This window comes from Trichechus manatus, unplaced genomic scaffold (genome assembly GCF_000243295.1).
Source record: "Trichechus manatus latirostris isolate Lorelei unplaced genomic scaffold, TriManLat1.0 scaffold00118, whole genome shotgun sequence".
NCBI lineage: Eukaryota > Metazoa > Chordata > Mammalia > Sirenia > Trichechidae > Trichechus > Trichechus manatus.
Genome location: NW_004444054.1, coordinates 3,928,255 through 3,954,292, shown reverse-complemented (window position 1 = coordinate 3,954,292; position 26,038 = coordinate 3,928,255). Strand labels below are relative to the sequence as shown.

Sequence of the window (26,038 nt, the reverse complement as noted above, 5' to 3'; positions counted from 1 at the left end):
AGTCTCTGGGTGGTGCAAACGGTTAACGTGCCTGACTGCTAACCAAAAGGCTGGAAGTTTGAGTCTACCCAGAAGTACCTCAGAAGAAAGGCCTCATATTCTACTTCTAAAAAAATCAGCCACTGAAACTTCTACGGAGTACAGTTCTACTCTGACATACATGGGGTTGCCAGGAGGTGTGGTTGGCTTGATGGTAACTGGTTTATAGATACTCAGTCCACCTCTCTCCGGATCCAAAGTACACATTTCAGGCACAAAACACACTAAGTCACACTGAAAGCCTAAAAGAATTCATTTTCTCTACAGGCTGTTTCCTGTCTTTCAGTTTAGCTGTTGGGATAAGAACTCTCTGCCACCTGATTAGATCTAACATCCGTGTGAAAAGAAATTTTCAGTGTAAAAGCTCTTGATTTTACCAAGAAGATAAAAATATATCACCATCAGTTTAAAACAAGTCATTAAAGTACAGGACTGTCATTAATTAAACAAATATTTACTCTCTCCTCTGCGTTAAGGACCTACACCAAGTGATGGCAAGGAGTTGGGTATTAAGTGATTTGTACGTTGTCTGTTTTCCCTGGTGGATGGCAGGCTCTGGGAGGCTGGTACCATGTCTGTCTGCCTTGTTCCCACTCCACCACCAACACCCAGAGCAGGGCCTCAAAAGAACACGCTAAGACACACACACATTTTCTGACTTAAGTGGAGGCAACAGCAAGGTTCGTACTGGACTCAACTGGTACTGGGCTGACTGCGTTTGCAGGAATCTATTTGGAAAACTTTAAAAATGCCCCATAGCAGTTTTCTAAAAAAGGTTTCCTTCGACACTTCTTCTCTTTTCCAGAGCAGAGTAAGTACTTCCTTCTGCTCGTGCATCACAGGCAAGCTTCCGTCTAACGATGCTCATCACAAGCCACCAGATTATAGCTCATCTTGGAACCTAGCTTAAAAATCCAAACAGCCTTTTCTTTAACTTGTTTTACCCAAAACCCATTGCCGCCGAGTTGATTCCGACTCCTAGAGATCCTAAAGGGCAGAGAAAAGTTGCCCCATAGGGTTTCCAAGGCTGTAATCTTTACGGAGGCAGACTGCCACATCTTGCTCTTACCGAACAGCTGGCGAGTTTGAACCGCTGACCTTTTGGTTAGCAGCTGAGCGTTTAACCACCACACCACCAGGGCTCCTTCTAACTTCTTTTAGAAACCAGCTATACTTGGGTTTATATCCACAGTGGGTGCTATCTATGCTTTTCCTATCTTCCACATCTACTTATTCATAAAAACTAAATTTACCCAAATGTAGCATCTCCAACGCCTGTTTTCCATAACTGAAAACCTGACTTCATAGAGTTAAGGAACAGAGATCTTCAACTGACAGGATACGCAGGAGAGGCTGGTACTGTAGCAACTACAGCTCCAGCTTAGCCTGCTCACTGGGATGAAAACGCACTTGTGGAGGCGTCTGCTGTGCCTCACAGGGAGCAAAGCGTGACTTTACCAACTCCTTTTTGTCCAAGTGCACCTACCTCAGCCACAAGGCGTCAACAGCCCCTCTGTAAGTGCACCAAGATGCTACAGAACTCCAAAAGCAAAAACCCGTTGCTGTTGAGTTGATTCTGACTCATAGCGACCCCACAGCTCTATGGCTGGCTAATTTGAGGTGTGTGAAATTTTACGTAATAGGTGTTGCCACTGTCATGGCCATCTGAACATGTTTCAAAAGAGTATGGTGAAATATATTTTGCCTATACTATGCTTTTTAAAGAGACATCACACTGAACACTGAAAGAGAAAAGAAACTTACAAAGATGGAGATAAATCTGTACCACTTTCCCTTTCCTTTTTTTTTTTTTTAATGTATATTCTGATTTGGGATGGGTGTCTCTTGTTTCCCTAGTATCTCAAGATAATTTTTACTCAACAAAACTAATGAAATCCCACTTTGGCATTCTACTTGCAATTCAACTGCTCTTTGGCAGGAGTGACAGCAGGACATTCATTCCAATGAGAATTACAGGAACTCCTCTCAGTGAAACTTGCCTGCTTGTTTTGTTCAAAAGACTACGGTTTTAACTTCCCTTTAGCTACGGCTGTCAAAAAACAAATGCTTCTTTTGGTTCTTACTTCCCAAATTCTAATGCTAGTAGAAATCGATGCCCAATTGAAGGGTGTCTCCCAGATGGTTATCCACTGGCGGCAGAGAACTTTCTGGGGTCACACGCACACCTTTCTAGAAGAAGCTTCCCAGAAGGAGGGATCAGTTACCCAAAGATGTGGCTTGCCCTTCCCTCTTCCTCATCATTAACTATTATTTGTTATAACAGAGCAAGCTGTCTCTCTCACCCTACCCCCTGCCCTGATGCAAGATCACTCTGTAGGACGCTGTGGGTCGGTGCAGCTCTCCCTCCATGTTATCTGACCACTCTCTTCCTTCTTAGAGCCTCTCAACCCCCTTTATCACACCTACTGAACAAACTGTTGCTTGCTATTTTTATGTTCCTACCCAGGGTATGAGCTGCTTAGCGGCCAGGTCTATCTGTGACCCTTCATCTTTGCACTCCTGATGCATTCAGGGTTTGGAACTCAGCAGGCCCTCAGTGAAGGCTGAATGAGTTACTCTGTTTATATCTTTTGGAGTACCCGCCAGATTAAAACCAAACCTGTTGCTGCTGAGTTGATTCCAACTCATAGTGACCCTATAGGACAGCGGAGAACTGCCCCATAGGTTTCCAAGGCTGTAATCTTTATGGAAGCAGACTGCCACATCTTTCTCCCACAGAGCGGCCGGTGGGTTCAAATCATCGACCTTTCGGTTAGCAGCTGAGTGCTTAACCATTGTGCCACCAGGGCTCCTTCCAAGCAGATTAGACACCCACTAAAAATTGGTTAATTATTTGACTGCCACCTAGTTATTTTACTATAACCGATTTAACTTTGGTGTTTTGTTAGAAAACACACTTCCAATCTACTGTAGTTTCAGGTAGAGATAAGGAGCCCTGGTAGCGCAATGGTTAGGCGCTCTTCTGCTAACTGAAAGGTCAGTGGTTCAAACCCACCAGCGGTTCCACGGGGAGAAAGATGTGGCAGTCTGCTCCTGCAAAGATTTACAGCCTCGGAAACCCTATGGGGCAGTTCTACTCCGTCCTAGAGGGTCGCTGTGTGTCGGCACTGACTCGATGGCACACAACAACAGCAACAACAGTTAGAGCCGAAAGATCTGACATAGTCCCACTCGATCAAAATTTTAAATGAAAATAAGTATCCTGAAAGGGAAGTCCACTGACCACGCCTTCACATCCAGCCCTTCTCTAGTCACTCCTTCCCTAGCCCCTGTCGGAGCACCTTCTGTGTGTCAGGCTCTGCTCTGGTGTTGGTGTTGGAGTAGGAACAAGGCAGACAGACATGGTACCAGCCTCCCAGAGCCTGCCATCCACCACGGAAAACAGACAACATACAAGTCATTATACGAATACTTAATTCATTGCAGTGATAAATATTCAGAGAAGTTCAATGTGTATGTCAAAACAAAAAACATTAATGAGGGTATTGTTTTTATAAGGTGAGTATTCTGGAGTTTTGGTGCGCTTTTTAGAGACAGTGGTGAGGATTCCTAAGAAGAAAGAAGAGAACCTCAATACGATTTAGACTCTAATACTCAACATGGAGCCCTGGTGGTGCAGCGGTTGAGATCGGCTGCTAACCAAAAGGTCGGTGGTTCAAATCCAACAGCCACTCCTTGGAAACCCGATGGGGCAGTTCTACTCTGTCCTATAGGGTCACTATGAGTCAGAATCGACTCCACAGCAATGGGTTTTTTTGGTTTTAATACTAAATACATTTTGTTATTCATTAGCTAAGACTGAAAATGCCTTGAGTGCTTAAAGCCTTGTCTTCACTTCAGCTAATCAAAAGTTCAGAAGACATCAACAGAATCCACATGGTGTTTCTTATTTATTATAAACTCAGGGTTACTAAGCTGTAACATATCCTGCCAGGACAGAAGTCTTGTAAGCATCCAGACTGTACCATGCTTCCTGGGCAGGGAGGGGAGAAACTACATACGTGATTATAATATAGCCCTTCCTCTGCGTCTACTCCGACCTCCAAGGAAATCTCATAATGTTACTTTCCTGTTTAAAATCCTTCCATGGTTCCCTAATATCTACAGTATAAAAGTGAAACTCCACTGCATTGCATGCTCTTAAGGCCTTTGGTGAACCTGTCCTGCCTCCTTCCCATCCAGCTTCTCCCCCAGGTGCATGCCCCCACCCCGAGTCACCCTCCACTCCAACCTCACCCACTTGTGGTTCCCCAAATTTGATACGTTCTTTCATCATGCTGCATCTTTATGTTATTGCCCCTAACCCTCACAGCATTTGGCAATCCTCTTTCTCAGTTTCAGTACATTTATAACATTTAATACATTTGTTTATGTGCCCATTTCCTTACACCAGGTTCTGAACTCCCTGAAGGCAGGAGACGCCGTTGTATTTATCTCTGTATTTCAAGAACCCAACACAGTGTTTAGACTGACAGATTAAACTAAATGAAAAAAAAAAAAAAAAAAAAGGCTAGAAGAGAGGGAATCTGAATTTGTAGCAGTCTGTGTTTATCTTCCTTTCTTTAAGTCTTAGATTTGGTTTAAGGAGCCCTGATGGTGCAATGGTTAAGCTCTCGGCCTCTAACCGAAAGGTTAGCGGTTCGAATCCACCAGCCACTCCCTGGGAGAAAAGACCTGGCAATCTGTTTTCATAAAGATTACAACCTAGGAAACCCAGTGGGGCAGTTCTATGAGTCCTGTGAGTTGGAATCAACAACTCACAGACAACAACATATTTGGTTTAGTTTTAACTTTCTTGTTGGATTTTACTGGTGTGTTCCACTTAGTATACACGGAAGGGTAATTTCTTAAGCTTGGGAAAGGTTCAAAAGAGAGAAACTTGATAAGTTTTTTTTTTTTCTCTTTGATTAAAAATAAAAACCTGAACATAACAAAACCCTATCAGTTGTTAATTCTGAGTATTAGGTACACGTGTAGCGTAAAATTCCTGCTTGCGGGTGGGGAAGAGTGCGAGAAGAAGGGGAATAATGATATACTTACTTAAGATAGTAGGTATTTGAGTACATTTGATTATTTTAAAAAGACTTCATTGTGTGGCCCTTGGTTTTGGCATATTCATAAGAAACAGGGATGGCATCCCCAAGGGGTGATAAAAACTGTGCTGAGTCTACTTACTGAAAAAATAAAGAAAATATAGGAATGGAAGCTGCAGAACTAAGAATCCGGAAACTTAACAATAGCAATAGTCAAAACAGAAAAGGTGGGGAAAAATGTCTTTGAGCGCATGTCAGATCATGATCGGATTTAATATGGGACGCCATTCTTGCTGACAGTAGTCCTTGTTTTCAAAATACATGGATACATTTCCTACCTACTAGGTTTTCTTAAAACCCTCGTACTATTGAGTCACTAAAATTCCTAATGTACTTGTTTATATGAGAAGGTAAAATTCAAATGATCACTTCTTTGCTTGGTTTACAGAATTACTAAGCTTCCACATACATTAAAATTACATGACACCAACATTAAATCAAGAAAATATAAGCATTTAACTGAGAAGCATAAAATGTTTTGTTAATTCAAGCTATTTTAATATGTATTATTACCAAATGATATTTTAGATAGAGTCTAGCATCAACAAACTACCCAAGATATTATGCATTAACTGTAAATTTCTGAACTTTGCTGTAAACATCTTGAAGGCAAGAATAGTATCTTTTTTTTTACTTTTTAAAGTCTCTACAGCACCTACCACAAGGAATATCACGAGTGGGCAGAATAAATAACGCCAGTGAGGACTTTGTGTTTTTAATGCAATGAGGGTCTAACTACCAATTTCAAGATTATCAAGAAACACAAAATAAAGATTTAGAAAATAAATGGATAAGAAAGTATATGTTAAGACAATCTCTGATGTATCTACATCATTTCACATCACAGAGGAAGGAAGAATTAAATGCTGTTTTAAACTGATACTGACAACATGTTAACCTCACTGTTGTCATTCTTGGAGGATGAAGGACAAATGATTCATTAAACAAATCCCAAAGACTTCAATAACACACATTCTTCTTGTTTTCACTTTCTGACACATTTTTTCAAAGTGCCAAAACTAAGAAATATCTCACCTTTAAATACCATATATCGTTAACGGCTGCCCTGTGAAGAATGTGACTCACTCCTCAATCAAGTAAACAGTAATATAACAGAGTTTGATATTTCTTCTCATCTGAATTTCAGTATGATCATATTTTTTAACCTGTTATCATAAAACTCTTATAAATGCAGAGTTACTGGGTTTTATTTTCTTATCCATGGCAATAATATTTTTCTAGAAATTCTCTAGTGGTGGTGGAAGACAAGAACTGTGGTTCCACAATCCACCTCGCAATCCTAAAGAGTTACTGAAATTATCAGTCCGAGCTGACCAGCTGCAAGGGGGAAGAGGGGCTGACAAAATTCATCAAGCACATTAAAATGGTTTCTTTCAAAAGCATTTACTGTGGCCGAATCCAGGGGTGGCAGTGGAAGCCCTGTTAAGGGGCACCTCTTCAACTCCAGGAAAGAGTCAGGACAGAGCTTTGTGGCAGAGGCTGGTCTGTGGGTCCAGCAGTCGATTGTTTACTCTGGAGTCAGGAGACTGGGAGGCTATGGCTTGGATTCATAAGGTTTTCACTGGCCAATTTTTTGTACTGGGCAAACCTGCTGCAAAAGACCTCTTTATAGTGTTAAAAAGCAAAGATGTCACTAAGGCGGGCCTGACCCAAGCCATGGTGTTTTCAATCGTCTCATATGCATGTGAAAGCTAGACAATGGATAAGGAAAACCGAAGAAGAACCGATGCCTTTGAATTATAGTGTTGGCAAAAAATACTGAATATACCATGGATTGCCGGAAGACTGAACAAATCTGTCTTGGAAGAAGTTCAGCCAGAACGCTCCTTAGAAGCAAGGATGATGGCGAGACTTCGTCTCACGTACTTTGGACATGTTATCAGAAGGGACTAGTCCCTGGAGAAAGGCATCAAGCTTGGCAAAGTAGAGGGCCAGCGAAAAAGAGGAAGACCCTCAACGAGATGGATTGACACAGGGGCTGCAACAATGGGCTCAAGCGTAACAATGACTGTGACGATGGCACGGGACCGGGCAGTGTTTCGTTCTGTTGTACACCGACCGGGTCACTATGAGTTAGCACTGTCTCGTCGGCACCTAGCAACAACACAACAACATGGCCTGGACGCTGTGGGCAGCTGCAAACAGCTAGCTTTGATTTTGTCATGTGTGATGAGAGGATAACACATAAGGAAGCACACTGCCAAGTGTTAGCACCACAATGCTGAAACTTTTATCAATAGTTTTTAAACTTTCTAGTTTGGAATAATTGCGTATTTTTCGAAAAATTGCAAAAATAGTACTGAGAAGCCCGGCTTACCCTTCATCCAGATTCACCAATTGTTGCTTTGCCACAGTTGCTTTCTCTCTCTGTCTCTCACTTTGTCTACGTACACACACACACAAAATGTTTCCTAAGCCATTGAGAGTAGGTTGCATTCATCATGTGCCTTTACCCCTAATTCTTCAGTGCGTATTTCCTAAGAACAAGGATAATTCTCTTTCCTAACCACAGTACAGTTACCAAGTTCCAGAAATTTAACATTTACACAATAATAATCTAATCTGCAGTCCAGTTTCATCAATTGACCCTAAAATGTCCTTTGCACCAAAATTTTTTCCCCCGTACAGAATTGAGTCCCAGGTCATGTATAACATTTAGTTATCATGTCTCCTTGGTTTCCTTTAATCTGTAACAGTTTATGATCGGGGATTTTCGAGGAATAAAGGCTAAGCATGTTATAGAATGTTCCCCAAATTGGTTCTGCCTGACTTTTATCTATGATTAAATTAAAGCTATGCATTTTTGGTTGCAGTACGTAACTGGTACGTCCTTTTCAGGGTATCACATCTGGAGGCACCTGACGCCTGCTTGTGTCATTACTGGTGATGTTCCTTTGGATAACTTGGTCAAGATGGCATTCAATTTCTCCACTGTATAGTTAGTAATTTCCTTTTATAATTAATAAGTAATTTGTGGGGAGACACTTAGAGACTATGTAAGTATCCTATTCTTCATATATTGACGATTCCTCCTTGAATTGATTTTACTATGAAGGTTACAATACTGTAATTTTCCAATACCATTATCATTCTTTTACATTTATTACTTGGTATTCTACTGAAAGGAAAAGCATTTCCTTTCCCCCGTGTGTGTATGTGTATGGGTGTATATAAATAATTATTTATTTATTAATATCTGTATGAACTCAGGGATTCCGCCTCCCCCCAGTGGATTATATTACATTACTTTCCTTTTTTATTTTGATGTTCAAATCTGGTGTCAGAATTTGATCCCACAGGTGTCCCACAATTGGCCTGTGGGGTCACACTGCTCCAGTGCCCTGTGGCATGCTCCCATCAGTCATTTAGCACCTTCTTACTCCTAGCAGAAGCTGTTCCAGGATCACCTTGTATCTTCCTTACCTGGGGCCTGGGATTCACCATTTCTCTCAAGAGGCCTGGTTCCTTTCAGTGGGGAAAGGTATTTAAAAACCAAGATCTGGACACTGGGTATGCCACTGCTACTGAGATGTCATGGCTTCTGAGCCCTTTCATCCAACAGAGGTAAGGGACACACAATACATTTACTTAAGTCATGAGTTCATGCCGATACCTCTAATTCCAATCCAACCCCACAAGGTTCTTCCTTGCCTTTTCCTGTTCCATATTTGTATTTTTCTTCTTCCACTGAAAGAGCAATATATTTACTCACATGCTCAAGCCTACAATACAGACAACATAATTTTAGAATTGCTGTACTCATCCACAATGAAAAGTACCTACTAAGAAGAGTGTAAGATGTATCTGCAGTTCTTTTTATTTTTCTTTAGGCAGAGGATATACTATGTTCAAAACTTACCGGTATTAATTCTCCCTTCAGTGTGATTGTTATTCATATGAAATACAGTTGGTTAATTTATTTCTGCTGCTTTTCAGTTTTACGTTTGTACTCATCCTTGTTGATTTGATTTTTGAATATGTAAAACATTAACATGAATCCAAACATCAAAACCATAAAAAAGTTATACTTAGAGAAATATCACTCCTTCCCCATCCTTTCTCCCTCCTTCTCCCCTAGCCTTCTAGGGAATCAATTTCATTAGTTTCTTGTAAATATAAGGTATTACAGATTTTAAAATAAGCTATCATAATGCATTTTTCCCCACATCATACCTTCCTCAAACTCATAAGACCCACAGCAGTCAACAAAGGCCCAAAGTTTTCATCACTGTTAAGGGCTGCAGTTTAATTGCTATCAAAATCTTTGTATTTACATGCTTGATTCTTTCTAGTCTTGTTCATCAAAACTGCGTGAAGTTTAAAGCATGGGTGCACGTTAAGGACCAAGTGTTACTGATTACCTGTTCCTCAGAAGCTTCTAGAGGAGGGGATGCCTGTTGTTCAGACGGCCGATCATCCTGATAGTTTACACTTCGTTGCTGACGTAAAGGGGGGAAAAGACGATTCCAATTGATCATTCCTCCCTAAAAACAGATCAACACACATTTACCACACACAGAAAGAGCAGGACCATCATAATGCTTGAAAGAGCTTTCTCTTTCAATGCAATCACATCTATACAGTAAGAAATAAAATTTTACATTCATCTGCTTTGTGCAAGCAATTCAAATCCTAAAGTATCACAACACCCTTCAATCACCAGGATAAAAGCGGTGACCTGCAGTAGGTGCACAAAGAGAGAAAAGAAGGTAAGCGATACCGCCAAAGTTAGCTGTGCAGTTTGGCTCTAGAAGGCAGCTGAGAACACATACGGACGTTCTCAACATCAGTACAAATATGCCCGCACTGACCCTGTCCCGCCTCTGTTTGACTCTTAGTAGCTCAGGGCTTTGCAGGGTGTGACAGGGAAGGAAACATGGAGACAAGGTTAATTCACTGCAGACAACCAGAAACATGGAGTTTCCTTCAGCAGCAATTAAAAATTTTTTTTTTAAGTGAATTCTTTAAATGTCTCAAACAAACAAACAAACAAACAAAAAAACCCAATTTTCTGGAAAAACGTAATTTACTAAAATTTATTCAAGAAAAAATAGAAATTGGTCATCATTTTTGAAGACTGTTCCCAAGCACCTACAAAAACTGAACCATGTGTATGATTCAGCAATCTCACTTCTGGAAATATATGCAACAGAAGTGCAAACACATGTTCACCAAGAGATATGAACTAAAATGTTGTCTGTGGCACTACTTAGAGTGGTTTCAAAGACTGGAAACTACCCAAATGCCCATCAACTGTAGAAGGGATAATTATGGTATATTCATATAATGTAATATTATACAGTGGTTAGAATGAATTACAGCTATATGTAACAATATGGATGAATCTCTCAAATATAATGTTAAACGAAATAAAATGCAAAGAAGTACATTTGTATGATTACTTTAAAAACGTTTATTCTGGCAAAATACATATAACAAAATTTGCCATTTTGACATGTACAATCCAGTGACATTAATTATATTCACCATGTTGCGCAACCATCATCATCATCCACTCCTAAAAGTTCTTCATCACCCCAAAAACAAACCGAGGACCTCTTAAGCAATAACTCCCCATTCTCCTTTTCTCCTAGCCCCTTGAAACCACTAATAAACTTTTCATCTCTATGCATCTGCCTTTTGTCTTAGTTATCAAGTGCTGCTATAACAGAACTACCACAAACAGATGGCTTTAACAAACAGAAGTTTATTCTCTCACAGTCTAGGAGGCTAGAAGTCCGAATTCAGGGCACCAGCTCCAGGGGAAGGCTTTCTCTCTCTGTCGGCTCTGGGAAGGTCCTTGTCATCAATCTTCCCCTGATCTAGGAGTGTCTCAGTGCAGGGACATGCACGTAGGATGCGCTCTGCTCCTGGTACTACTTTCTTGGCAGTATGAGGTCCTTCTCCTCTTTGCTCCCTTCTCTCTTTTATATCTTTGACTCAAGATACAACCTAATCCTGTAGGTTGAGTCCTGCCTCATTAACATAATTGCTTCTAATCTTGCCTCATTAACACCATAGAGGTTAGGATTTACAAGACGCAGGATAATCACATCAGATCACCAGATGGTGGACAATCACACAATACTGGGAATCATGGCCTAGCCAAGCTGATACACATTTTTGAGAGACATGATTCAATCCATAATACCTATTTTACATATTTCATATAAATGGGATCATATAATATTTGTCCTTTTGTGTCCGAGTTATTTCACTTAGCATGTTTTCAAGGTTCACTCAGGTCATACCATGTATCAGAACTTCATTTCGCTTTATGCCTGAATAGTATTCCATTGTATGTATATATCACAATTTGTTTATTCATTTATCTGTTGGACACTTAGGTTGTTTCCACCTTTTGGTTATTGTGAATAGTGCTGCAATAAACACTGGTGTGTAAGTCTCTGTTTGAGTCCTTGCTTTCAATTCCTTTGGGTATATACCTAGCAGTGGAATTGCTGGGCCGTATGGTAGTTCTATGTTTAACTTTTGAGGAACTGCCAAACTGTTTTCCACAGCAACTGCACCATTTTTCATTCCACCAGCAATGGATGAACATTTCAGTTTCTCTACATCCTCATCAATACTTGCTATTTTCTTTCTTTTTTATAAAAGCCATTCCAGTAGGTGTAGAGTGGTACCTCACTATGGTTTTGGTTTTCATTTCCCTAACGAGGTTGTGCATCTTTTCATGCGCTTATTGGCTATATGTATATCTTCTTTGGAGAACTGTCTATTCAAGTTTTTTGCCCAATTTTAAATTGAGTTGTCTTTTTGTTGTGGATTATAGGAATTCTTTGTAATTCTAGATATTAAATCCTTATCAGATAAATGGGTTTCCAAATATTTTCTCTCATTCCATAAGGCTGTCTCTTTACTTTCTCAATAAAGTCCTTTGATACTCAAGAAATTTTAATTTTGATGAAGTTCAACTTACCCTTTTTCTTTTGTTGCTTGTGTTTTTGGTGTCATATCTAAGAGTTCATTGCCAAAAACAAGGTCTAAAAGATTTACCCTTATATATTTTTCCTAAGAGTTTTATGGTTTTAGTTCTTATATTTAGGTCATTAACTCAATTTGAGTTAATTTTCATATATGGTGTGAGGTATGGGTCCAACTTCATTCTTTTACATGTGGAGATCTAGTTGTCCTAGCACCATTGGTTAAAAAGACTATTCTTTCCTATCGAATGGATTTGGCATCCTTGTCAAAAATCAGTTGGCTATAGATGTATGAGTTTATTTCTGGACTCTGCATGATTACTTTTATGTAATAAATAAAAATAACAAAACGAAATAATCCATGCTGTTGCAAGCCAGAATAGTGGTTTTCCCCTGATGGGGCAGGACCTGCAAAGGGAAAAGAGGAGGGCTTCTGGGGTTCTGGTAATGTTCTGTTTCTTGATAGGGAAGCTGGTTACACAAGTGTATTTTGTTTGAGAAATTTCGTGGAGCTGTATACTTAAGGATATATGTGTGTGTGCTTTTCTGTGTATAATTTTCTATATGAATGTTATACTTTGATAAAAAGTTACAAAAAGAAATAGAACATCTGACTAGGCTTTTAGCCATTAATGAAACTGTAACAGTATTTAAAAATCTACCCTCCAAAAATTTACAGGTGAAGTCTATGAAACCCTTAAAGATGTTCCATCTTATACAAACTACTGTAGAAAACAGAAGAAGGAAAGTTCCCCATCTAATTTTTTGAGATGCATATATAATTGTTTCCAAAACCAGACAAGGCCATTGTTAGAAAAAATAATTATAGAAAAATTTAGTTTTCATCTATGAATACAGATACAATAATCCTAAATAAAATATTAGCAAACTCTACCATGTTCAAAAAAGTATTATTATTGGTATGTACTATATTAGGGTTCATTTCAGGATTAGAAAATATGAACAGAATAAAGGAAAAAAACACAAATGATCATTTCAAAAGATATGAAAACAATTTGATAAAATTTAGTATTCATTCATGAAAAGACAAGATTGTCTATTACCACCTCTTAATATTCGACACAAATCATAGTATGAGACTAAAAAAGACAGAAGAAAAAGTGTAAGAATAAAAAGGTAGAAAGACAACTGTCATTATTCACATATGATGATTATCTACTTAGAAAATCCAAGAGTGTCTACAAAGCATTAGAACTAATGAGTACAAGGTTAAAAAAAAAAACAGTAACATTTGTAAACTGTGATCATTTAGAAAACTTGAGTGCTAAAAGTTACTATTACAAACAGCAATAAAAACTATAAGGTACTAAATCTAATGAATGATCTGCAAGATCTTTATGGAGAAAATTATAAAACTGGATTGAAGGACATCAACAGGCCTAAATAAATAAAAACATTCACACACATTCACTCTTGGGAAGACTCAACACTGCCAATACCTGTCAGTATCTATCCATATACTGGTCAATTCCAAACTGCAACAGATTGCTTGTTGTCCCCTATTATAGACTGAATTATATCCCCGTAAAATGTACATCATCTTGGCTAGGCCATGATTCCCAGTATTGTGTGATTGTCCACCATTTTGTCATCTGACGGGATTTTCCCATGTGTTGTAAATCCTACCTCTATGATGTTAATGAGACAGGACTACAGGCAGTTATGTTAATGAGGCAGGACTCAATCTCCAAGATTAGGTTGTATCTTGAGTTAATCTCTTTTGAGATGTAAAAGAGAGAAGTGAGCAGAGAGACAGGGGGACCTCATGCCACCAAGAATGAAAAACCAGGAGGGGAGAGTGTCCTTTGGACCTGGGGTTGCTGCACTGAGAAGCTCCTGGACCAGGGGAAGACTGATGACAAGGACTTTCCCCTAGAACTGACAAAGAGAAAGCCCTCCCCTGGAGCTGGCACCCTGAATTCGGGCTGCTAGCCTACTAGACTGTGAGAGAATAAATTTCTGTTTGTTAAAGCCACCCAACTGTGGAATTTCTGTTATGGCAGTGTTAGATAACTAGATAACTAAGACAACCCCTAATATCCATATCCCCCCTTTTATTTTGAGACACGTCCACTACATTTTCAGCTTCCTGTGCAGGTAGGAGTAGCCTTGTGGACTAAGTTCTGTCAATAGTATGTAAGTAGAAAGGGTGTGTGAGAGTTCTAGGAAGAGTCCTTAAAGGCAGGCGTGCACTCTTCTTTGTTGCTTCCTCATCCTTCCTGGAGCTCAAGCAGCCATTCTGGACTATGAGGCAGAAGCCCTGTGCCAACGATAAAGGAGCATGATAACAGGAGCCTGGGCCACTGACAACTCCATGTGGCCGTCTCACCAGCTCAGGGCTGCCAATTTCTGGACTTCTGCTACATTACAGAGAAATAAACTCCTACCCTGCTTAACCTTCTGTTATAGTGGGTTTTCAGTCACTTGCAGATAAACCTATTTCCAACTGGTATATATTCAAAATTCAAAAGTGTGTACACCAATGTTCCTTGCAGCATTATTTACAATAGCCAAAAGGTGGAAACCACCTGTATATCCATCAACAAATGAACAGATAAACAAAATGTGGTATGTTGTTGTTGTTAGGTGCCATGGAGTAGGCTCCGATTCATAGCAGCCCTGTGTACCACAGAACGAAACACTGCCTGGTCCTGTGCCATGCTCATAATTGTTGTTATGTTTGAGCCTATTGTTGCAGCCACTGTGTCAATCCATCTCATTGAGGGTTTTCCTCTTTTCTGCTGACCCTGTACTTCACCAATGTCCTTCTTTAGGGACTGATTCCTCCTGACAACATGTCCAACGTATGTAAGACATAGTCTCGCTGCTATCCTTGCTTCTAAGGAGCATTCTGGTTGTACTTCTTCCAAGACAGATTTGTTTGGTCTTTTGGCAGTCCATGATATATTCAATATTCTTCGCCAACACCACAATTCAAAGGTGTTAGTTCTTCTTCGGTCTTCCTTATTCATTGTCCAGCTTTCGCATGCATATAATGTGACTGAAAATACCATGCCTTGGGTCAGGCGCACCTTAGTCCTCAAGGTGACATCTTTGCTTTTCAACACTTTAAAGAGGTCTTTTGCAGCAGATTTGCCCCATGCAATGCGTCTTTTGATTTCTTGACTGCTACTTCCATGGGTGTTGATTGCGGATCCAAGTAAAATGAAATTCTTGACAACTTCAATCTCTTCTCTGTTTATCATGAAGTTGCTTATTGGTCCAGTTGTGAGGAATTTTGTTTTCTTTATGTTGAGGTGTAATCCATAGTGAAGGCTGTGGTCTTTGATCTTCATCAGTAAGTGCTTCAAGTTCCCTTCACTTTCGGCAAGCAAGGCTGTGTCATCTGCATATTGACGGTTGTTAGTAAGTCCTCCTCCAATTCTGATGCCCTGTTCTTCTTCATATAGTCCAGCTCCTTGGGCTATTTGCTCAGCATACAGATTGAATAGATGTGGTGAAAGGATATAACCCTGATGCACACCTTTCCTGACTTTAAACCACACAGCATCCCCTTGTTCTGTTCAGACAACTGCCTCTAGTTCTATGTACAGGTTCCTCATGAGCACAATTAAGTGTTCTGGAATTCCCATTCTTCACAATGTTATCCATAATTTGTTACGATCCACACAGCTGAATGCCCTTAGTCATAAAACACAGGTAAACATTCTTCTAGTATTCTCTGCTTTCAGCCAGGGCCCATCTGACATCAGCAATGATATCCCTGGTTCCACGTCCTCTTCTGAATCCAGCCTAAATTTCTGGTAGCTCCCTGTCGATATACTGCTGCAGCTGCTTTTGAATGATCTTCAGCAAAATTTTACTTGCATGTGATATTAATGATATTGTTCGATAATTTCCACATTCAACTGGATCACCTTTCTCGGGGGCTTGCGTGTTGCTGTGATGCTGGAAGCTATGCCACCGGTATTCAAATACCAGCAGGGCCACCCATGGCAGAGAGATTTCAGCTGGGCTTCCAGACTAAGACAGACTAGGAAGAAGGATCTGACAGTCTACTTCTGAGAAGAATTAGCCAGTGAAAACCTTAAGAACAGCAGTGGAATACTGTCTGATATAGTGCCAGAAGATGAAACCCCCAGGTTGGAAGGCACTCAAAAGACGTCTGGGGAAGAGCTGCCTCCTCAAAGTAGAGTTGGCCTTAATGACGCGGATGGAGTCAAGCTTTCGGGACCTTCATTTGCTGATGTGGCACGACTCGAAATAAGAAGAAACAGGTGCAAACATCCATTAACAATCGGAACCTGGAATGTACAAAGTATGAATCTAGGAAAATTGGAAATCGTCAAAAATGAAATGGAATGCATAAACATCGATATCCTAGGCATTAGTGAGCTGAAATGGACTGGTACTGGCCATTTTGAATCAGACAATCATATGGTCTACTATGCTGGGACTGAAAACTTGAAGAGGAATGGCGTTGCATTCATTGTCAAAAAAAAAATTTCAAGATCCATCCTGAAGTACAATGCTGTCAGTGATAGGATAGTATCATATGCCTATAAGGAAGACCAGTTAATATGACTATTATTCGAATTTATTTACCAATCACTAAGGCCAAAGATGAAGAAATTGAAGATTTTTACCAGCTTCTGCAGTCTGAAATTGATCGAACATGGAATCAGGATACATTGATAATTACTGGTGATTGGCATGCGAAAGTTGGAAGCAAAGAAGAAGGATTGGTAGTTGGAAAATATGGCCTTGGTGATAGAAACAATGCCAGAGATCACATGATAGAGTATTGCAAGACCAATGACTTCTTCGTTGCAAATACCTTTTTTCACCAACATAAACAGCGACTATACACTTGGACCTTGCCAAATGAAGTACACAGGAATCAAATCGACTACATCTGTGGAAACAGGCAATGGAAAAGCTCAATATCATCAGTCAGAATAAGGCCAGGGGCCGACTCCAGAACAGACTATCGACTGCTCATATGTAAGTCCAAGTTGAAAGTGAAGAAAATTAGAACAAGTCCACGAGAGCTGAAGTATGGCCTTGGGTATATACCACCTGAATTTAGAGACCATCTCAAGAACAGATTTGACGCATTTAATACTAATGACCAAAGACCAGACGAGTTATGGAATGACATCAAGGACATCATCCAAGAAGAAAGCAAGAGGTCATTAAAAAGACAGGAAAGAAAGAAAAGACCAAAATGGATGTCAGAAGAGACTCTGAAATTTGCTCTTGAATGTCGAGTGGCTAAAGCAAAAGGAAGAAATGATGAAGTAAAAGAACTGAAAAGAAGATTTCAAAGGGCGGCTCAAGAAGACACAGTAAAGTATTATAATGACATGTGCAAAGAGCTGGAGATAGAAAATCAGAAGGGAAGAACTGGCTCAGCATTTCTCAAGCGGAAAGAACTGAATAAAAAATTCAAGCCTCGAGTTGTAATAGTAAAGGATTCTATGGGGAAAATATTAAATGATGCAGGAAGAATCAAAAGAAGATGGAAGGGATACACAGAGTCATTACACCAAAAAGAATTGGTCAATGTTCAACCATTTCAAGAGGCAGCATATGATCAGGAACCGATGGTACTGAAGGAAGAAGTCCAAGCTGCACTGAAGACATAGGCGAAGAACACGGCTCCAGGAATTGACAGATTATCAACTGAGATGTTTCAACAAACGGATGCAGTGCTAGAAGTGCTCACTCTTCTATGCCAAGACATTTGGAGGACAGCTACCTGGCCAACCGACTGGAAGAGATCCATATTTATGCCTATTCCCAAGAAAGGTGATCCAACTGAATGCGGAAATTATCGAACAAAAACGTGGTACAGACATAAAATATTACTCAGCCAGAAAGAGAAATGAAGTTCTGATACAACATGGATAAACCTTGAAAACATTATGTTGAGTGAAGTAAGTCAAAGAGAAAAAAGAAATGAGTAAGTGAAAAATAAGTAAGTCAAGGAGAAAAAAGAAATGACTCAAGAGAAACCTGGATAATGTACATGAATAGACAATTTATAGAACATGAAACCCTGAGTCAATAAACATATGAAAAGATGTTCATCCTCACCTGTATCAGGCACATGCAAATTTAAACAACATGAGTTATTTCATACCCAGAAGACTGGCAAAAATAAACAGTGTAACAACACCAAGTACGGGGATGATGTGAAGGGAACGGGAACTCCATACATTGTTGATGAGAGTATAAACTGGCACAAATACTGTGGAGAGCAAGGTGTCCATATCTAGTACTACAAGTGCCTAAGGAAACTTTTATGAGACTGTTCTCTGAAGCAATGACTACAATATTAACTAAGAAAATGTAAAATATTCAACTGCCTCTAAGTAGGGAAATAAATTAATAAATGGTTTTCTTATATAATAGCCTATTATACAAGCAGCTAGAATAAATGAACTAGAGGTACACGTATCAACATGGAAAATCCTCAAAGATACAATGTTGAATGAACAAAGAAAGTTGTATAAGAATATGTTTATACAATACTGTTCATGTAATTTATAAAAAATCCACTGAGAACAAGAGTATATACTATTTAAACTATTTTTATGGATATGTATTAGTGGTGGTTTCTCATCCTAGGGGACATATAGCAATATCTGGAGATATCTGGCTGTTACGACTTCAGGGGAGGGGTTTGCTGCTGGTATCTAATGGGTAGAGGCCAGGGATACTACTAAATATCCTATAATGCACAGGACAGTTCCCTAAACAGAGAATGACCTGATCTAAAACGTCAACAGTGTCCAGGTTGACAGACTCTGATATATACATATGTAGTAAAGACAGAAAAACATGCAGGGGGAGTACAGACAACACACCAACTACAGAACAGTGGGATGGGGGAAGATCTTTAGTTCTATTTATAACATTTTATTTCTTAAAAGAGAGTAAGTGATGAAGAAAACCAAAGACACAAGGAAACCATTAGGATGAATGGACCACATGAACCACAGCCTCCACTAGCCTGAGCCCAGGAGAACTAGATGGTGCCTGGCTACCAGCATTCACTCTGACAGGGATCACAATAGAGGGTCCCAGACAGAGCAAGAGAAAAATGTAGAACAAAATTCAAATTTACCAAAAAAAAAAAAAAAAAAAAGACCAGACTCACTGGTCTGACAGAGACCAGAGGAACCCCCGAGACTATGGTCCCCAGATACCCTCCTAACTCAGAACTGAAGCGACTCTTGAAATCCACCTTTCAGGCAACGATGAGACTGGCCTGTAAAACAAAGAACAACACATGTGTTAAATGTGCTTCTTAGTTCAATCAAGTATACGAGACCAAATGGGCAACACCTGCCCAAAAGCAAGACGAGACAGCAGGAAGGGACAGGAAAACTATGAAAATGGGCACTGAGAACCCAGGGTGGAAAGGGAAGAGGGAGAGTGCTGACACACTGCGGGGACTGCAGCCAATGTCACAAAACAATTTGTGTATAAAATTTTGGACGAAAATCTAATTTGTGCCATAAACCGTCACCTAAAACACAATTAAAAAAAAAAGGGAGAGTGAGTGAAAGGGTAGGCAAAACAAAAGAAAAACCCAATCCCTCTAACTCCTGCGACAGTAAAAAAAAAGTGCTTAAAAAGCAGAAAGTTACATGAGTTCTAGGATGTTTTGACACTAACTTGCTCTTTGTGTAGGGTTAAATACGAACCTCTACAAACAGGAAACGTTTCCTTCACTTTGTTTTCTTCAAAAGCAATAACCACATATTAAAAATAGGAAAAAGGAAACAGCTTGCATTTTGAACAGTTGTTTTATGATTATCTGTTATTAGTTGGTAAGGAGATTTTCAAATGAAATAAAATTTCTCTTGAGAATACATGACTAATTTTCAAAGCAAGGAGGAGTAAAATTTGTGATGTTTTATCAGGCAGAAGGGACATGGAATAGAAACACACTCTACAAAGACTTTTGAAAGTTTCTGAATGGAATCGGTCAAGTAGAGTGTCTACATCACATAAGCCATGTCAGAAGAATTTAGGAGTGACTTTCCTTAGGCACTATCAGTTCCTACGGGACAGGAGAAGCCAAGTACAAGATTTGGTTGTTGCTCATGTGGAGCTTATAATTTTCTTGGGAGAAGGCAAGACATCCAAAAATAAAAAAAATCATAGCACTGCAAGGTGGTACATAATTAAGAGGGAAGCTGTGAGGCATAAATTAAAAGGGTTAGAAAAGTTCGGAGCAGCACAGATCAGCTGCAGCTAAAGCATGGAGGTAAAACTTCAAAGACAATGTGTGAGGCCTCAGCTAAATTCTAAATGAGAATAATTTAAATAATGGAGAAGAGGGCACAAGGCATTTTTGTTTTTACTGTTTTTTTTTTAAATTTTGCTTTAGATGAAGGTTTACAGAACCAATAGTTTCTCATTAAACGGTTAGTACACATATTATTTTATGACATTGGTTAACAACCCCATGACATGTCAACACTCTCCCTTCTTGACCTTGGGTTCCCTATTACCAGCTTTCCTGTCCCCTACTGCCTTCTTGTCCTTATCTCTGGGCTATTGTGTCCCACTAGTCTTGCTTTATTTTATGGGCCTAATCTTTGGCTGAAAGGGTGAACCTCAGGAGTGACTTCATTACAGAGCTAAAAGGGTGGCAGGGGCCATACTCTCGGGGTTTCTCCGGTCTCTGTCCGTCCAGTAAGTCTCGTCTTTTTTTGTGAGTTAGAATTTTGTTCTACATTTTTCTCCAGCTCTGTCTGGGACCCTCTGTTGTGATCCCTGTCAGAGCAGTCGGTGGTGGTAGCTGGGCACCATCTAGTTGTACTGGATTCAGTCTGGTGGAGGCCGTGGTAGTTGTGGTCCGTTAGTCCTTGGGACTAATGTTTCCCTTGTGTCTTTCTTTGGTTTTCTTCATTCTCCCTTGCTGCCGAAGGGGTGAGACCAGTGGAGTATCTTAGATGGCCACTCACAAGCTTTTAAGACCCCAGATGCTACTCACCAAGGTAGAATGTAGAACAGTTTCTTTATAAACTATGTTATGCCAACTGAGCTAGATGTTCCCTGAGACCATGGTCCCTACAGCCGTCAGCCCAGCAATTCGGTCCCTTAGGGAGTTTGGATGTGTCTATGGAGTTTCCATGACCTTGCCTGGCACAAGACATATTTTGTCAATGTGTTCAAAGCAGGGCTTGGAACTGGTTCATTCCAGTTCGATCCCTGCTGAGAACCTGCATTTCCACCCCAGATATACTGAATCAGAATCTACATTTTAACAAGATTACCAGGTGATTCTTGGAGCCCTGGTGGCTCAGTGGTTAAGAGCTTAGCTGCTAACCTTGGCAGTTCAAATCCACTAGCGGCTCCTTGGAAACCCTATGGGGCAGTTCTACTCTGTCCTACAGCGTTGCTATGAGTCGGAATTGACTGGATGGCAATGGGTTTGTTGTTTTTGGTAACTTGTCAGAAATGCAAATTCTGAGCAGGGATTCGAACAGGAACAAACCAGCTGAAAGATGGGAGCCTGAGAATGGGTTTACAGCTACTTCAAAAAGTAAAGCAAGGGCAAATATTGCATGATCCCATGTATATGAAATTTCTAAAACAGGCAAATGCATACAGACAAAGGTTATTAGTGGTTACCAGGCTCTAGGAGGAAGAAGGGAATAGTGAGTTATTACTTAAGGGGTACTGAGTTTCTGTTTATGGAGATGAAAATCATTTGGAAATGGAAAGTGGTGACGATTGTACAACATGGTGAATGTAATTAATGTTACTAAACTGTACACTTAAAAGTGGTTAAAATGGTAAATGTTTTGTTATATAAATTTTACTATAATAAAATTTTTAAAAAAGAAGCAAAGCAATGCTAAGGAGTTATGATAGAGGGACAAAAAGGTAGAGGAAGCTGATGATTAACAGCATAGTCTTTAGACTCCACAAGAACACTACTGGAACTAATAGAAAGATTCAGCAGAGTAGCCAGATACAAGATAAACATACAAAAATCTGTTGGAGTCCTATACACCAATAAAGAGAACTATAAAAAGGAAATCACAAAAGCAATACAATTTATAATAGCTCCTAAAAATATAAAATACTTAGGAATAAATCTAACCAGGGATGTAAAATACCTATGCAAAGAAAACTACAAAACACTACTGCAAGAAACCAAAAGAGACCTACATAAATGGAAAAACATATCACGCTCATCGACAAGTAGACCTAATGTTGTGAAAATGTTAATTCTACCCAAAGCAATCTACAGATACAACGCAATCCCAATCCAAATACCAACAGGATTCTTTAATGAGATGGAAAAACTAATCATTAACTTTATATGGAAAGGAAAAAGGCCCTGGAAAAGTAAAGCATTACTGAAGAAGAAGAACAAAGTAGGAGGCTTCGCACTACTTGACCGAGAACCTACTACACAGCTACGGTAGTCAAAACGGCCTGGTACTGGTAACAACAGACACATTGGCTAACGGAACAGAATTGAGAACCCAGGTGTAAATTCATTCAACTATGGTCACCTGATCTTCGACAAAGGCCTGAAGTCCATTAAATAGGGAAAAGATAGTCTTTTTAACAAATGGTGCTAGTAAAACTAGATGTTCATCTTTAAAAAAATGAAACAGGACCCATACCTTACACCACACACAAAAACTAATTCAAAATGGATCAAAGACCTAAATATAAAACCAAAAACTATAAAGATCATGGAAGAAAAAATAAAGTGAATGCTAGAAGCCCTAATAGATGGCATAAATAGGATACAAACCATAATTAACAATACACAAACATTAGAAGATATGGCAGATAACCGAGATCTTCTAAAAATTAAACACTAATGCTCAGGAAAGGTGTGCATCAGGATTGTATTCTTTCACCATACCTATTCAATCTGTATGCTGAGCAAATAATCTGAGAAGCTGGACTATATGAAGAAGAACAGGGCATCAGGACTGGAGGAAGACTCACCAACAACCTGCATTATGCAGATGATACAATCTTGCTTGCTGAAAGTGAAGAGGATTTGAAGGATGAAGATCAAAGACCACAGCCTTCTGTATACATTACACTTCAACATAAAGAAAACAAAAATCCTCACAACTGGACCAATAAGCAACATCATGATAAACGCAGAAAAGATTGAAGTTATCAAGGATTTCATTTTACTTGGGTCCACAATCAACACCCATGGAAGTAGCAGTCAAGAAATCAAAAGATGCATTACACTGGGAAAATCTGCTGCAAAAGACTTCTTTAAAGTGTTGAAAAGCAAAGCTATCACTTTAAGGAGTTAGGTGCACTTGACCCAAGCCATGGTGTTTTCAGTCGCCTCATATGCATGCAAAAGCTGGACAATGAATAAGGAAGACTGAAGAAGAATCAATGTCTTTGAATTGTGGTGTTGGCGAAGAATACCGAATATAACACGGACTGCCGAAAGAACAAACAAATCTGTCTTGGACGAAGTACAACCAGAATGCTCCTTAGAAGCAAGGATGACAAGACTTCGCTTCACATACTCTGGACATGTTGTCAGGAGGGATCAGTCCCTGGAGAAGGACATCATGCCTGGTAAAGTAGACGGTCAGCAAAAAGGAGGAAAACCATCAATGAGATGGACTGACACAGAGACTGCAACAGTGGGCTCAAGCATAACAACGATTGTGAGGATGGTGCAGGACTGGGCAGCGTTTCATTCTGTCATACACAGGGTCACTATGAGTCGGAACTGATTCGACGGTACCTGCCAACAACATCGCTCTTCAAAAGACTTCACCAAAAGAGTAAAAAGAGAACCTACAGATTGGGAAGAAAATATTTGGCTATGACATATCTGACAAAAGACTAATCTCTAAAATCTACTGGAAAATCCAACACCTCTACAACAAAAAGACAAATAATTCAATTAAAAAATGGACAAAGGATATGAACCGACACTTCACCAAAGAAGACATTCAGGCTGCTAAAGACACATGAGGAAATGCCTGCCATCACTAGCCATTAGAGAAATGCAAGTCAAAGCCACAGTGAGGTACCATCTAACCCCCAACACTACTGGCATGAATCAAAAAAACAGAAAATAACAAATGTCGGAGAGGCTGCGGGGAGATTGGAACCTTATGCACTTCTGATGGGAATGCAAAATGGTGCGACCGTTTTAGAAAATGATATGGCACTTCCTTAAAAAGCTAGAAATATCGTATGATCCAGCAATCTCACTCCTCGGAATATATTCTAGAAAATTAAAGCCATCACATGAATAGACATATGGACACCCATCCTCACTGCAGCATTATTCACAATAGCAAAAAGATGGAAACAACCTAAGTGACCATCAACGGATCGATAAACTATGGTACATACATACAATGGAATACTATGAGACGATAAAGAACAATGATGAATCTTTGAAGTATCTCACAACATGAATAAATCTGGAGGGCATTATGCTGAGTAAAATAAGTCAATCACAAATGGACAAATACTCTATGAGACCACTATTACAAACACTCATGAAAAAGTTTACACACAGAAAGAAATAATCTTTGATGGTTATGACAAAGGAGAGGGGTGGGGAGGGAAAAAAACTAACTGGTCAATAGATCACTGATAACTTTGGTGAAGGGTAAGACAGTATACAATACTTGGGAAGTCAGCACAACTTGACCAAGGCGAAGTCATAGAAGCTTCTCTGACACATCCAAACTCCCACAGGGATCAAGTTACTGGGCTGAGGGCTGGGGACTATGGTCTCGGGGGAGAGCTAGCTCAACTGGCATAACATAGTTTACAGAAAATGTTCTACATCCTACTTTGGTGAGTAGCCTCTGGGGTCTTAAAAGCTTGTTAGCCACAATCTAAAATACTTCTACTGGTCGCACCCCACCTGGAGCAGGGGAGAATAAAGAAAACCAAAGACACAGGGGTAAGATTAGTCCAAAGGACTAATGGAACACAACTATCACAGCCTCACCAGACTGAATCCAGCACAAACTGGATGGTGCCCGGCTACCACCACTGACTGCTCTAACAGGGATCACAACAGAAGGTCCCGAACAGACCTGGAGAAAAATGTAGAACAAAATTCAAACCCACAGAAAAAGACCAGACTTACTGGTCTGACAAAGACTGGATAAACCCTGAGAGTATGGCCCCCGGAAACCCTTTTAACTCAGTACTGAAATCACTTCTAAGGTTACCCTTCAGCCAAAGATTAGACAGTCCCATAAAACAAACAATAATACACGTAGCTCAACCATGTATACAAGACTAAATGGGCACACCAGCCCAGGGGCAAGGACGAGAAGGCAGGAGGGGACAGGAAAGCTGGATGAATGGAAATGAGGAACCCAAGATGGAGAAGGGGAGAGTGCTGACACATTGTGGGGTTGGCAACCAGTGTCACAAAACAATACGTGTATTATTTAATGAGAAACTAATATGCTCTGTACACCTTCACCTAAAGCGTGCGCGCACACGTGCGCACACACGCACACACACAGAAGATTCTCAGACAATAGGGGAAAACTGACGATATTTAAAAAAAAAAAAAAAGAGCATCGTCTTTAGAGCCAGAATATCTGGGTTCAAATCCCAGCTATGCCACTTACTGTGTGACCTCTGACATTTTAAAAAACTTTTCCAAGCTTCAGTTTTCTGGTCTGTAAAATGGGAGTAATAACTGCATCCACCTACTATGATAATTAAATGAGTTAATATATGTAAAGCATTTAAAACAGAGCTTGAATAATTCTAAAAGGTTATATTATATGTTAGCTATTATTACTATCATCTCTAATATTTGGCATTATAGTTGACAGTGTTAACTTTTTAGAGTACAGCTTGTCTTTCCGACTAGACTAAAAGATCCTTGATGGCGGCAATGGAGTGTAAGATTTGTATGTACTCCCA

The 26,038-nt window shown here is 39.8% G+C and overlaps 1 protein-coding gene across 3 annotated transcripts in view; it reads right to left on the bottom strand.

Moving 5' to 3' along the window:
- The window catches only part of UBAC2 (UBA domain containing 2), a 239,994-nt gene that overhangs the window by 7,714 nt on the left and 206,242 nt on the right, over nucleotides 1-26,038 (bottom strand). For 2 of the 3 annotated variants that reach the window (XM_004384158.2, XM_023738519.1), the window contains one exon: nucleotides 9,536-9,658. In XM_004384158.2, coding sequence (XP_004384215.1) covers nucleotides 9,536-9,658 — 123 coding nt within the window. Of the gene's footprint in view, nucleotides 1-7,226; nucleotides 9,130-9,535; nucleotides 9,659-26,038 lie in introns of those variants that run through there. The other variant, XM_023738520.1, reaches the window with a different exon arrangement.